Source organism: Chaetodon trifascialis, chromosome 1 (genome assembly GCF_039877785.1).
Source record: "Chaetodon trifascialis isolate fChaTrf1 chromosome 1, fChaTrf1.hap1, whole genome shotgun sequence".
Taxonomy (NCBI): Eukaryota; Metazoa; Chordata; class Actinopteri; order Chaetodontiformes; family Chaetodontidae; genus Chaetodon; species Chaetodon trifascialis.
In genome coordinates, this window is record NC_092056.1 from 22657428 (window position 1) to 22672132 (window position 14705).

The window sequence follows — 14705 nt, forward strand, 5'->3', positions numbered from 1 at the left end:
TTTGCAATCTCCTGTTTTGGCTTTACTGTCTTTGACTGGTTTTCTGTGAATGGTGCTCTCTTAATCGGTAGTCTTGTGAAATACTTGGTTAGGGGACTAATACTCCTCCCGTCTCCCCTCTCCCTTTCACTATTTTTTGCCCCCCCCCACCACCCCTCTCTGGGCTCAGACTGGCTATGCTATAGAGCTGACAAATGGCCACCCTGACTGAGCGAGTCAGTGAGAGAGCCTGGCAGCAGGAAAGGCCCAGGTAATCCTCCCAGTCCTTAACCCAGTTAACACCTCTGCACCTCTTATTCTGAAGCCGCATCAGCTGAAGATCTAGGCACTGCATCCCTGACTGAGTGACAGTCTGGGATATGATGATATATATAGCAGTCTCTGTAATATGACAGGTTGAATAGGATAGCATTATATACAATACACTGCTTTGTTTGGATACAACATATGATGTGATACAACACAATACGTCGTGTCATCCAAACGCTAAAGGTGCACTGCGGTCGACTGGAAAATGAATGATGGCACATAACAGACGATGTCATACATATACATACTAATATTATGGAGTTATTAGATAGCATAAGGGTGCGATATAGTATACAATGAAAAGCATACAGTAGGTGTATATTTATACAAACTTTACTGGTCAAAGCAATCCCTGAAGTAGCAACTGCTTTACCAACTTCCATCCTGGATATATGTTGCCATCATCAGCTGTTCTCTGATTATTTTTCTCTCATTACAAATAATGAGAGATTATTTTTCATTATTAGCATTATTTTTGTAGGTATTTAATCAAAAACCAAAGTGTTGGACAAAATTATATTTTTTGGCCGTAGATGAGAAGTTAAGGGATCACTGAAGTTACTGGAATCTATCTTGAAGGGAACATGGATATGTGTACCATATTTCGTGTCAGTGCATCCGATAGTCAAGACATTTCTCTCAAAACCACAAATGTGAACCTCATGATATCGTTACTGTGTAGTCTAGGGATCATTGAAGTCATTAGGTTTTATCCTCTGGGGACCATGACTATAGAGACATTTGTGCCACTCCAACCAATATTTGCCGCGATATTTTGGTCTGGGCCAAGATTAAGATTAAGATTAAGATTTTACTTTATTAATCAAAATAAATAATCAAAAAAAATTAATCAAAAGCCAAAGTGGTAGACCAACCAACAGACCGCCATAGCCATCCACTAGCATGGCTGAATATTCTTATTAGGACAATGGAAATGCCAGTAATGATTATTGTTATGTTTTAGATTGTTTCTATTTTGAAAAGCACAGTATGCCACTGTTGCTTTAGGCTTATCAAACCAAAAATGAGTTGATTTGTGGATTTGCATTTGTATGTATACACAAACATCTTCTGCTTCTTGAATGTTGTTTTATTGTGCCTTTTGTCCCTCGCCAACATAACCAGCCTCAGTTCAGGGGGTTATAAAGAGACAATGAGATGTGACGGGACCCCAGCATCGGCCACAGTGCTGAAAAACTCCAGATATCCCCTACCTGTCTATGCATGCTAGCCAAACGGTAGGTGTTTGCACAGCTATGCTAATGCTGTGAGGGAGTGAGCATGGCATGTCACGGGGAATCAGGCAGCCCACTGTGGATGTTTCAAAGGTTAGACAATGCCCGCTCCGTGGGCTGGGGGCAGTGTCGGGGAGGGAGATGGGAGCTGACAGCAGGACTCAGACTCCAGGTGAGCAGACCAGGCTGCAGGACACAGATACTTTATCACAGACCAAGCAGTCCTGCTCAGACTCATTAATTCACATCCATGCACACTTGTAAGCAGAGAGGAAGGCAGGTACACACATTGAATCACATGCAGATATATGCACACTGAGACTTAAACTTATTTAAAAGCACATTCAAAGGCCAAAATTTGCCCTTTCACTCAGACTCATGCAGAATAGTTTGCGGTATGTTTACCATATGTATGTTGTTTCTGCTGTATCTGCTTATGCTCACACCTGTAACGATGTTAGAAATATATTATGAGACAAACAAACTCACTGCTCTAATGAGTTTCATACCTTTGCAGAAGATCTCTGTGTTTGTGGTTTGGGTCTGTGATTTCGATCCAGATACAATGCCAAACTCTCGCTCTTATGGGAGTTGTAGTCTGTTTTCTTTCATGAATATAGAACTAAAGCGATCACCAGACATCATGAATGGACCGACTTCAACAGATTTTCCCTGTGAAAGAATGGTTATTACTGGATAACAGAAACCCTGCTCCAAGTCAGTAGCTTTCGCTGATGTGGGCAGGCTTTTCTGCCCTGGCTAGCTCACCCTTCTCCTCAAAGTGTTTAGTCAGAGTAGCTCTCAATGGCACAACATACTCAGAATACTTTGAATCCCTCACCCTCTACCACACTGACTTACAGCGTATCGTTCTCAATCATTCAGCACGCCAACTGGGTGATGGCCTTGGACCGGCGTGCATCAGACTGTGTTCCTAGATGTTCATATCTCAGTGCTACAGTCTCTCTCGTACCAGTCTTGCCTTGTGAAGAGTTGTCCCAGTGTGGATGCAGCCAAGAGAGAGTCAATGAAAACTCATAGAGAGCATAGTTTCCTGTGCATCATGTAGATGTGTCATTACACTTTGAGCATGCAGTGTTCAAAAATATAAAGACAGTGATGCACCCAGGACGTCTTTCCTTCAGTTCTTCCTGAACTGAACACACTCATGCACACTGACATCTTGCATGGCATGCAGCCTGCTCTCCACTTTGAGAGCTGGTGCAAGGACTCGGGGGAAGCATCTTTCGAGTAAGAGCCCAGAACACGTGGGCTGCAGCATCTCAACAAAAGACCAGTCATGTGTGTTCTCAACAAGGTCACAGCTCATGATGTCTTAGTCCTCCTCTCCCTGAGCAGCATCCAATTTTAATTATTGTCATTCAATTTTGATGAATGCATTGTCACTTAAGTGCGAAAATGAAACACATCGCAGCTATGGCAAAGTAACATCCACTAGTGCACAGATGCAGTTTCCCTTCTCGATGGTGAGACATCTTTGTTTCCGTAGCACCAACTTGCCAGAAACAGTTTTGGAAACGGTCAGTGCTTGGCCAAATGAGCAGGACATCAGAGGGAACAAGACAGGGAGATTTATCAAGTAGTCCTTTGGAGTTTATTCTCCAAGCTGCATCTTTTTTCACTTTTTCACTCATTCTTTTTCTTGAATGCTGAATGATTACAGTGACATGTTTAATTCACAGCCAATCACTTTTCATGATGATATTATAACTTTGCTAATTTGGGCTAACAAAGCCCACATTTTTTGGGCTTTTTGTGAATCATCTGATTGTTAGTGAAGACCGCACAAATGGATAATTGTAGAAGCAGCAGTCAGTTTGAGGAGAAAACACACGCCCCTTACAGAATGCAGGCTACACTAGCTACACCAGCTAAGCCTGTTATATGATTTCAAGCAGGATTTGGGGAGCATTGCAATGACTCACAGGACATGTGGGTAAGCAGTGGGAACAGAGCATTCATAAACAAATTGAATGTAACTCACAAACCAGCCGCAAAAGCCATCGAGAGTTTGACGGTGCAGAGCAGAAGTTCACTCAGCGCTCAGCACTGTAAAAATATCTTTTACATTGCAGAGTGGACTGTCCCATAGTGTTGAGTAATTCATAAATATGAAAAAATGAAATAGATAATCATATGAATAAACAGAACTGAATTAACAAATCAGTTATAAAATAATGCTGGAGTTGAACTTTAATAATAAAAATGTTTAGTTCAAAGTTCCCTTTTTCAACAGTCTGATTGCTTCAAAACGGTATTTTCAAAGGGACACTTTTATTTTCACCTTTCAGCCAATCAACAAATATTAGATATCAAATACAAATAGTAAATATAGTAAAAGAGATATTAGTGAATAAGAATAACACAAATCCTTTCACTGTAAATTACCAAATTCCATCCATCCATCCATTTTCTATGGCGCTTATCCCTTTCGGGGTCGTGGGGGGCTGGAGCCTACGGGCTCTGTCAACGGGCGGGAGGCGGGGTACATCGTGGACTGGTCGCCAGCCGATCGCAGGGCACATACACACAACCATTCACACTCACACTCACACCTAGGGGTAATTTAGAGTCACCAATCAACCTAATGAGCATGTTTTTGGTCTGTGGGAGGAAGCCGGAGTACCCGGAGAGAACCCACACATGCACGGGAAGAACATGAAAACTTCACACAGAAAGGCCCAACCCGGGAATCAAACCTGCGACCTTCTTGCTGTGTGGCATACGCACTACCTGCTGCACCACCGTGCAGCCCAATTACCAAATTGTTCCAGTGTAATATAAAAACAATAAATACGTTTGAACTAGAACATGGTAACATTAGATTGGATTAGATTCAACTCTATTGTTATCATAAGAATCATAACACTGCAGGTGAAACTGTGAATGAACCAGTTATCCGCTGTCTTCACACTTTGATGCGGAGAAGTAATTCAGGCTCGAGCCACCTTAGCTTGTTTGGTACTAGCTGACAGGAGCTAACGGGGTAAATGTGCTGTTAGCTGTTGAAACAGCAAAAATAAGAATGATAAAATAACATTTCATAATAATAAGCAACGTTTTAACAGCACATTAAATAATTTTACAATTTGTTGGTTCATTATGTTTATTCATTATGTGATTGTTCATTTTATAATTTCTTGTTTATTTCTTCAATATTGAACATTCCATATTACTGTCGGCTTAATTAGAAAATAAATATAATCTCATACAAAAATTATTATTTATAACCATTTTTTGTGAAACACATTATACATATTTAAATCCAATTGTGGCAAATCACTTAATTTTGACACCACATTTAACTTAGCTCCTAATTTCAATTCCTGACATCCATCACTGCATTTAGCCGCTCAGCACTGAGAGTTGTCTGCTAATCTCTTATTTTTTAGCGAGTTGCACCAGACCCAAACCATGCCATGGATTTTTTTTTTCTCTCTTGTAGTTCAGATGGCACCACTTAGTGTCTAGGCTTCACTTGCTTTCTGCAAAGACAGTTAGATGAGGCCAGAGGGCTCACTGCCTCATCTTGGCAGTATTGGCTTCATCCAGAAAGCCACGGGACAAGAGGATTTAATACAGAGCCACGATGCTCCTCTCCAGAGGGGATTACTGGAGCAGTGCTGTGGGAAATGGACCCCCAGCACAGCTCCAGCCTGGGCTAGCACAGACTTACAGTTCGCACACAAACACAAACACAAACACAGACAGAAGAGCATGGTATTTTTTTGTCTTTCACATCCACACAACTCTCTTGCTAACTTGGCCACTGCCCATTGCGCCATGGTGTCTCACATACACATGTACACACAAACAGCAGCACGCTACAAATGAGGTTATTCTTTGCTCCATGTAGAGTAGCTACATATTCCTTATTCACTGTGCTGTCTAATCATGCATTCCGCCATTGTCTGTTCCCCTATCTCATTTTTCAAGCGATCGCACACAATCATAACCACTTTACACTCAGTGACCAGAAAAATATGTAGTCCTGTGCCATCAAATGCGGCCCAGTCCAGTCACTGTGCAGTGAATGCTATGTGTTCACTTGGCTTCTGTTTTTCAGGGCATGTTTATATGCAGTTTTTATTTACTTTTATCCTATTGAGAGGTGTTTTTGAAGGCCCTCCATATTTGTAAATGGCATGGACAAAATGTCTCTATGAAAATTAAACAACTGAACTTCATATGCATAGTGCATGCATTTCTATTTTTCTGTCCACAGAATATATATTCACTCAGCCAGTGGCTCTGAGGCCTGAGGTCCAATTTCTGTTCAATAAAGAAAAGTAGCACTTACAAACTGAATCAGCTCTACTTTAGCTCAAACCCATATTGTTGACAGTTTGTGATCTATGTATGAGTGTTGAGGTGGCATGTTTTTTTTCCCTTGCTATGGAGCATATTTTGGTACCTTGCTAGTGGGAGAAGAAGTGCAGGAGGGGGAGTGTCATTGGCAATCGAGCAGTGCGCTGCAATTTTGGAGGCAACATTGTAAGCATTTTGTGCCATCTGTCTGCTCAGGGACTGTGAACTCTGCTCTGCACCACAAATGGCGCCCTCTTAAAGATCCCTTCAAAATCACATTTTTTCCACTTTTTTTTACCTTCCGCCAAGGAAGTTATGTTTTCAGTCCAGGTCTGTGGTTTGTTTGTCTTTTGTTCCACCAGCATTATAACAGGAAAAACTACTGGGACAATTTTCATGACACTTGGTGGAAGGGTGTAGCATGGGCCAAAGAGGAAGCCATTACATTTTGAAGCAGATCCAAATCACAGAGCAGATACATAGATTTATTTTTACATTTGTTAACTTTGCAGGATAGCACATTTGACCCAGGTGGAATAAATGCCATACATCTTACAATCCACATTTTTTATCATGCAAGTAATTAAACTTTTCATTTCACGAGAACAAGCAACAATAATACTGACCGCGAAAGTCATACTTGCACATCATAGGAAAAAAAGTCTAGCAGTCTTGGTGGAGGTCTCTGAGTGCCGTTCTTGTTAATTCATTCATTCATCTTCTTCACTTTCATTATACAATCTTCTATCTGTGTATATCAAATTGCAAAGAAAAAAAAGGGGGTTTTCCTGATTATTTCAGTGATGCCAAGAAGGGAAAGTGAATACTAAATATCTGGTATCTACCAGCATCCATCATCAACCACAATCTATCATGCTGTGGCTAATTAACTGAAAGCCTTTCTCTTTCATTTAATTAACTCCTTATGCGGTTGCCTGATATGGCTGTCCTCTACAGAATGTTTTCCATCTGCAGTTCCCAATGTGAGTGGTGTGCATTGTCAAATTGCACTTGGCTGCTTTAGATAAATCACACACAGTAACCTCACCAACATTTGCATTCCTGTTGGGAAGCGTGACGGAGTTCATGTCCCATCTCACATGGCAAGTCATCGTCAAGTTTTTCAGTATTTAACTAAGACCATGATATTTCCATTCACTAAGTTTTTTTTGGTTTTTTTTTGACTAAACATAACCATAGATAAAAGCTTTAATGCTTTAATTGCCATTAAAGAATGTATTATGTAAAACAAATAAAATATCTTGTCACAGAACATTTTTAGAATTAATTTTGTTGCGTAGTTGAGTATGAGTGTATCATCAAACACTGGCAGTGAACAATGTGCAAATTAATGTGTATGTTCTGTTAATATATAATAATGTGAGCGCTGCTTTTAGAGGAGAGGAGAGGAGAGGAGAGGAGAGGAGAGGAGAGGAGAGGAGAGGAGAGGAGAGGAGAGGAGAGGAGAGGAGAGGAGCCATCGCCATTGGCTTGATTCTCTCTATGTCCACCCAGGGCTCAGTGACATTGATCATTTTCTATCACACAACCACACACAGCACACCGTCATCGTAATATCCACATACAAAAATATACAAACAAACAGGGATGCACCTGTTTTTGATAAAAGCAGACATTGCCCAATACTGTACAAGGAAGCTCTGGTGTGTGTATATATGGCTGCAGGTTAAGCACATGTAAATACGAACCCTACAAGCACCAATGTTTTATAGATGTGCAATAGCTAAAAGGGTAAAATAGAAGCAAAGGGCAAAGGAAGCAAAGACAGTCAAACTATGCATGAGATTTCTTGAGATAATGTGGATTCTTTGTGGATGTAGGCTAACGGGGGGAAAGTAGGAAAGTGCATTACGTGGGAGAATTGAGAGCATGTGTGTGGTGGATGAGCTTGAAATGGGTTTCTGAGAAAGAGGATGTGATAGCAAACACAGGAAGGGAGGGCAGAAGACGAGATGAAAGCTAAAGAGAGAAGACATGAGGGAATGTGTACAAACACATGGCACACTAATATGCAACCAACGTCATAGTCACCTAACCTCTGTCCATATTAATACACATACTCATTTAATATATAGCATTTTATACATGTATACAGGATATTTGTACTAGTACATTTACTTATATACATTTGTGAATATATAGCCTGTATTTTCACCAGATCTTACTCTCCTATAGTGCCTTGCTATCATGAATAAAACACAAGCATGCATGCACACAAATATAGCACATGCATTTCACATGCATTTGTGTGCGCACACACACGCACACACACACAAACACACACACACAAACACCATGTACAGACACAGGCTCTTACATACTACTTGAATAGTCAGAAATTAGTCTCATGAATGGTGCATTGATGGGAAAATTGTCATGCATCAGAAGGCGACCAAAAAATGTTCAATAGAGTGTATTTGTTTGATTAATTTAGTATTAGACAATGAGAGACCATTAATAGAAGTTGTACATTATGTTTGCTATGTACAGAAGTTAGTGTCCGGCTGCATGTCATCTTTTTGTTATCGTCAGTCATGGCTGCTCGCTGATTAACAGGCTCGGGATTAGCCAAGATGGGGAGTGTGAGTTTAATGACAAATGGTTGGCGGAAAAGAAGTTTCCGACGTGGTTGGCACAGGAATGGAAACAAGATGTAATTTATTCTGAAAGACTTTCACAGCATGGAGTAATTTTATAACACTGTGAGAAAAACAAAGGACTGAGGTAGTGTGAGTTCTTCACATGGTGAGCAGGCACCGTTCATTCAAAGTCCAGTGATGACACACATTAAGACTCCATGAATTGTCTCTGTTTATAAACAAAGAAAGATTTTTTTGTTGAGGTCTTAAAAATGTCTTTAAAAGCATTGACTTTAAAGCACTTGCCTTTAAAATTTGTGCAAGCAACCCAAAAATGTGCATACAGGCACATTCGACATCTGCATACAGTACAGACACGTTTGCACCCAGACACTGTCTCTGTGCCAGAGCTCTACAGCAGAGCAGCTGTTTAAATGGAGCATTATTTTCCTGAGCGGGCATGGCAGCTGAGGGCTGGCAGACCTCTAAGCTCTGAAAATGGCATTAAGTGCTGCGCCGGTGGATTACAGAAAAGTTGTAGTTTTTAATGCTGAAAAATAAAACAAAACAAGTCTGGAGTTCAAATTTTGCTCAGAAAATGTGTCGTGTTTTACTTCATCACTCAGCATAAAGTATCTGCTGGGGATCTTTAAAACTATGCCTTTGTGTCCGACACTTTAGGTCATGTTCAAAGAGTTAAAGGTACATCAGAGACATGTTACAGTAAATACATGTGAATTTCAGTTTAACTTGAAAACTTTTTTCTGCTGTGTTCTGTTGCAGAGATTTGCTTGTTGACGCGGGGAAGAAGGACAGCCAGCGTCCGAGCGGACACGTACTGTCGTCTCTACTCGCTGTCTGTGGACAACTTCAATGAGGTGCTGGAAGAGTATCCTATGATGAGACGGGCCTTTGAAACAGTTGCCCTGGACAGGCTGGACCGTATTGGTAAGGAACAACAATTTCAGGAGGAAATTTTGACAATTTTTTTTTTATCACTGTAGATGCCACCAGCTGAATTTTGCAAACCTTTATCTGAACATGATGGCCTTAGTTGGTGTTTGAAATAAGCTATAATTCACTGTGCACTTTTAATATTTTCAAATAAACCATGTTTTAATGTAGTTTTACCCAGTCAACACCTCTATAAGTACACTGCAATACTGGGTTAGCAGAGGATCACTGTATCTCTGCTGCTGTCTACTTTTATTTACTCGTGTGTGTATGCACTGACGCTGATAGGAAAAACAGTAGTATTTCAAACCAGAGCCAAAACTCTGAGACAAACCTGTAGGTCTGTAGGTAAAAAAGGTTCACACTGATACTCACTGATTGAAATTACTTTCAAAGTCATCTGCATATAAACATGCAGATAGAGCTCTGGTTTTGAAATTCCTGTGTGACTTCTCTTACACATACAATTGATATTCTCTCCATATCCATCACTGTTCCCAGGCTCAGCCTGAGCAGATGAAAAATTCACAATGAAAGGCACGCCTGTATCATCACTCAGCCATCACTGCATGCTCTGTTTTATCCTCAGCTATGTTTAGAATGGAAGATAGAGAAATTGCTTTAGGGGGTCTCTTTGTAGAAAATGGCTGCTTTGAAAAGATGTGGTGGGCTGATAGTGATGTTTCTTTGCGATGGTCTCTGGCGTATGTCCTCTCTGCTGGGCTTGATGCTCATGTACATCCTTCTTCCCTAATAAAGACACTCTCACAGCAATGATCCACAAATTAATTACTGCCTTGATGGACTTTGCGCAATCTGATTGGAGGTGTACAGGTCAGGCGGTGTGAGGGTCAAGCTGGATGTAGATACAATACTTCAATGCAGCACCTCTACTAATCTGCCGCCAGTCATAACAGAAAATGGAGAGATTGATCTGGGCATAATTGCATTTACAATATCTTCAGATTTTACAGCCTTTTGTTCGTACCAAATTGAAAATGGCTCTCATGTGAATGAACCCTGTCACTGCTAGTGCAGCCATTCAACAATGACGAATGGACTTTGCGGTCAGATGTCCACACATTCCACTATTAGGTTGGGTCAGCAGTTAGTATGCCTGTCATAGTGACGCAACTTCCAAATTGTCTCACTGACCTTGTGCACAGCTCACAAGGACTTTGTCCATTGTCTCAGTGCAGCTCACACTATCCCAGGCTGAACCTGCACCTTGTGGTACCATGTTTGCTTGATGCTTTGTCCCTGTTACCTCGGGGATCACAGTAAGAGCTAGTCAAACATACACCACCTACACCTTAGGCTCATGCATCCCAAGCCTCTGTCTCTGGGTAGTTATCTCCCACCTATTTTTTGCTGTTTCTCTTATTCTGTGCTATTTTTCTTAAATCTAATTTCCTTCTTTTTCCCCACTTGTGATTTTAGGTACACTTTTTTTTCCTCATTTATTCCCTTCATAGCTGTTCCTTTGCTAGTGTCTTCTATTGGAAAAGGCTGTTAGAAAATAGGGTGGTTACTCGAGTACACCCAAATGTCAATTTGATTCTAAAAGCCTGCAAGATTTGTGCTCAACATCCTTACATCTCCTTTTCTCTCACCTCTGTGTGTCTTCTTACATGTTTGTGTGTGCATGTGCTTTTACAGGCAAGAAAAACTCAATCCTGCAACACAAGGTACAACACGACCTCAGCTCCGGTGTGCTCAATTACCAAGAGAATGAGATCATCCAACAGATTGTGCAACATGACAGGGACATGGCCCATTGTGCCCATCTCATGCAGAACGTCCCACCTCAGACACCTCCCTCGCCTACCCCTGTCATCTGGGCCCCCCTCATCCAGGCCCCTCTCCAGGCAGCAGCTGCCACCACTTCAGTGGCCATTGCCCTCACACACCATCCCCACCTTCCACCAACTCTCTTCAGGCCTCCAGTTTCTGTTCTGGGGTCCCTAAAGGACCCTTCCAGCCGGCTTAAGAAGTTCCACACATTTGTTCCTCCATCCACAGCACCTGGCTCTGCTGGGGACTCTCCCTCTAGCACACCCTCTAAACTGCGCACTGGGGTGGACATGCCATTGCTGGCCTCTTTTCGGGCCCAGCACGTGACATCTGGTACGGGGGCAACCGGCTCTAGCAAAGAGGCCTCAGGTAGCGAAGGCCAGCGAGGACCTAGTGGGGCTGGGTCCAGTGGTGGAGTGGCCTCTGTCTTCCCCTTCGGACCATTCTCTTCCTCTGGTTCACCTTCATCTAGTATGGCCCAGCTACACCCACAACCACAACATCAACAACCTTTTCGCTCCAGCACCCCACCTCTTTCAAACCTTTTCCACCAAGGATCGACAGGTGGAAGCACAGGGTCAGGAATAAGTGGAGGGGCAGTTGGAGCCTGTGGTGGTGCAACAGGGTGGTCTTCGGGTGGAGCGGTTGGAGGGTCTGTGGAAGGAGCTACTGGAGGAGACACCGCTTGGGCTGGAGAGGACTTTACAATGGGAACTACAGAAGTGACTTCTGGGTGTCACTTTGGGTTGGGAGGAGCTACTGGCGGATCAGTAGGAGACATCTCAGGGGAATCAATGGGAGGGATATCTGAGGGATCAGTGGGTGCTGCTTGTGGCAGATTAGCAGGTGGGGCATCAGGTGTATCAGTGGGGGGTATTACCTGTAGGCCAATGGGAGATGCAGCCAGGAGATCAGTGAAAGGGGCTTCGAGAGGATCGGTGGGAAGAGCTTCTGGGGGATCAGTGGGAGGGGCTTCTGGAGAATCACTGGTAGTGACGACCACTGGAGGATCATTGGGGAGAGCTTCTGGTGGATCGGTGGGAGTGGTTTCCAGGGGATTGACAGTGGGGGCCTCTGGGGGGCCACTTGGAGGAATTTCTGGTGATTCAATGGTATTGAATCCTGGAGGATCGTTGGGAAGGCCTTCTGTTGGGTCAGCAACTAGCCATATAGGAGGAGGTTCGAGTGTGCCAGGTGGAGGGGTGATTGGAGGACATATTGGCAGAGTGGCAGGAGGGGCAGTAGGGAGCCATATAGGAGGGTCTACAACTTGTCCTGTAGGAGGGACTTCTGGTGGAATTACTGCTGGACTTAATAGCTCCTCCCATTGTCAGAGTCCTATATCTACTGGCTCATCCAGCCCTATGCCTGGTCAGCTTCTCCACAACCAGCCACCAGCCAAGCCTCCTCAAGTGGCTCCTTTGCAACAGTTTGCTGGTGGAGGCAGGACTACCAGTGGCTTAAATCTCTTCCATTCCCCTCCACAAGGCTCCCCATCCTCTAGCAGAGGACAGCACAGCCAGCAGCCTGCTGAAGGCTCCCCATCTTCCCTCAGCCATTTTAGCCTGGCAGGCCTCCAGTCTGGCTTCGTGCCTCACCAGATGTCCGTGGAGAGGTCTGCCCTGGCCTCTCTGGCACAGTATGGTTCAGCAAACGCCTCCCCCTGCCTTACCCCTGTGGCACCCAGCCCTACTATTCAAAGCCCAGTGGCAGGCAGGACTTTTCACTATAGCGACCCCTCCAGTGCCACAGGATCCCACAGTTCTCTACTCATGCCTCAGTCTTCTCTCCCTTCACAGCTTCCCAGCCAGCCACACCCAACAGGGAGAGATTCTCCGCTGGGTCGCTTTTCTGAGGACCTAAAGCTTTTATCCAGCTCACACCCATCTCTGCCCCAGGAGGTGGCCCAGGCCTTGGGCCACCATACTCCTCGCTCATCTGTGGAAACTGGATATCACCCCTCACCCTTTTCCTCACCCACTCTTGTGCCCAAACCCTGTAGCTCAGTGCCAGGGCGCATGACTCCTCCAATCCAGATGTCTCCAGGGCACCCTCACCAGACTCAGTCCCCTGGGGCCTCGCCGGCCTTTTCTCAACGGAGGGGCTCTGCTGCCTGCTCATCAGACCTAGAACCTCAAACTGTCCGCTCTAAACTCCCTTCCAATTTGTGAGGATTGATCACACCCTCCTGTGCTCCTCCAAACTGAAACACACACACAGACTATCTCCATGTGTGACATTATTTTCTTTCTGTCTTCAGACTTCACTGTGTTCCACCTCTCATTATTACCAAGATGTTAAATTTACTGTGATTTAAAAGACACTTTACCGGGTAACTCGGACCTCTAGAATACTCTATATTTGTTTTATGCTTTCTCCTCTTTTTTAATTCATACATACTGTATATAGATAGAGATATATTTAAATGATAAGTTAATCAAGGGACAAGGAGGGTGTGAAACATGAACTCCATTTAAAGGACAGTCATTTTCTTTATTTCTATAACTATGCCAAATTCATCTGGTGATGTTTGGGAAGACAATTCAATGGACTACACAATAATACTCTTTTTCAGCAGGAACCTATGCACTAATACCTGCATGTATAAAGGCTTTTTGTGTGTTTCAAAAAAAATATCTACATTTTTAGCTAAAACAACATGCTTCAAGGCTGACTCTTGTACCATCTCATACAGGATCACATATTGTTGATCCTTAAATGTATCTATTAGATTGTACTTATTTATCCTCTGTATAAACTTTTCAAAACCTTATGAGAGATGGAGAAGAGATTTTAGGAAACCAAAAAGACTTTTCCTGTGGGGTAATAATTCACCTCCTCTTGGCCCATCAATCCTTATTTTATACCACTTTATCCTAATAATACTGTTTTTTGAGGCAGGTGGAGAGGGGTTGAGCGAGCTACCCTCCATCTCAATATTGAGACATAACAGTATGTGAGCGACTGACTTTCTGCAGAGTCCTCAACCATGTCCTAACAAGCTCACTTTGTCTTCCAAGCTCATGCCGCTGTTGTGTAGAAAGCATGTGTTGTTTCTCTTCCTGACTGTGTGCAACTGTTAATGTGTGAGTGTTAGCAAGAATAATGTGTGATTCAGTGGAACAGTCAGATGCAAAGCAAGGCTTTTCCCTGGACTGATCAAAAGGAGGTTTGCCTTTTTCACACACAGAAAAACATAGGACTTCCATTAACCACAGCTTGTGTGTTGCATTGTGTAGCACTCAGACCATTGAAAAATACCCAAATATATTATAGCCCCAAAACTTTCAGTCCTTGAGCAAATACAGTACACATGCTGAAATATCCGAAAAGTGCTGGAAATGGAAATATGCCACTTGATTTGTGCATTACTTCTTCTGCTGTAGCTGCTATATGGTCAACATGGACATGTTTCCTCATTGAAGTTTGAGATGTTGAATGTATGTACATTTGTTGTTGCTAAAAGTAAGTACTGTAGCTATGG

General features: G+C 43.0%; 1 protein-coding gene across 1 annotated transcript in view; it reads left to right on the forward strand.

Moving 5' to 3' along the window:
- The window catches only part of hcn4 (hyperpolarization activated cyclic nucleotide-gated potassium channel 4), a 64558-nt gene extending 50152 nt beyond the window's left edge, over positions 1 to 14406 (forward strand). Inside the window, exons 7-8 of the mRNA XM_070969426.1 lie at positions 9257 to 9421; positions 11087 to 14406. Of these exons, the coding sequence (XP_070825527.1) occupies positions 9257 to 9421; positions 11087 to 13392 (2471 nt within the window). The 3' untranslated portion in view covers positions 13393 to 14406. The remainder of the gene's footprint in view (positions 1 to 9256; positions 9422 to 11086) is intronic.
- The last annotated feature ends 299 nt before the right edge of the window (positions 14407 to 14705 follow it).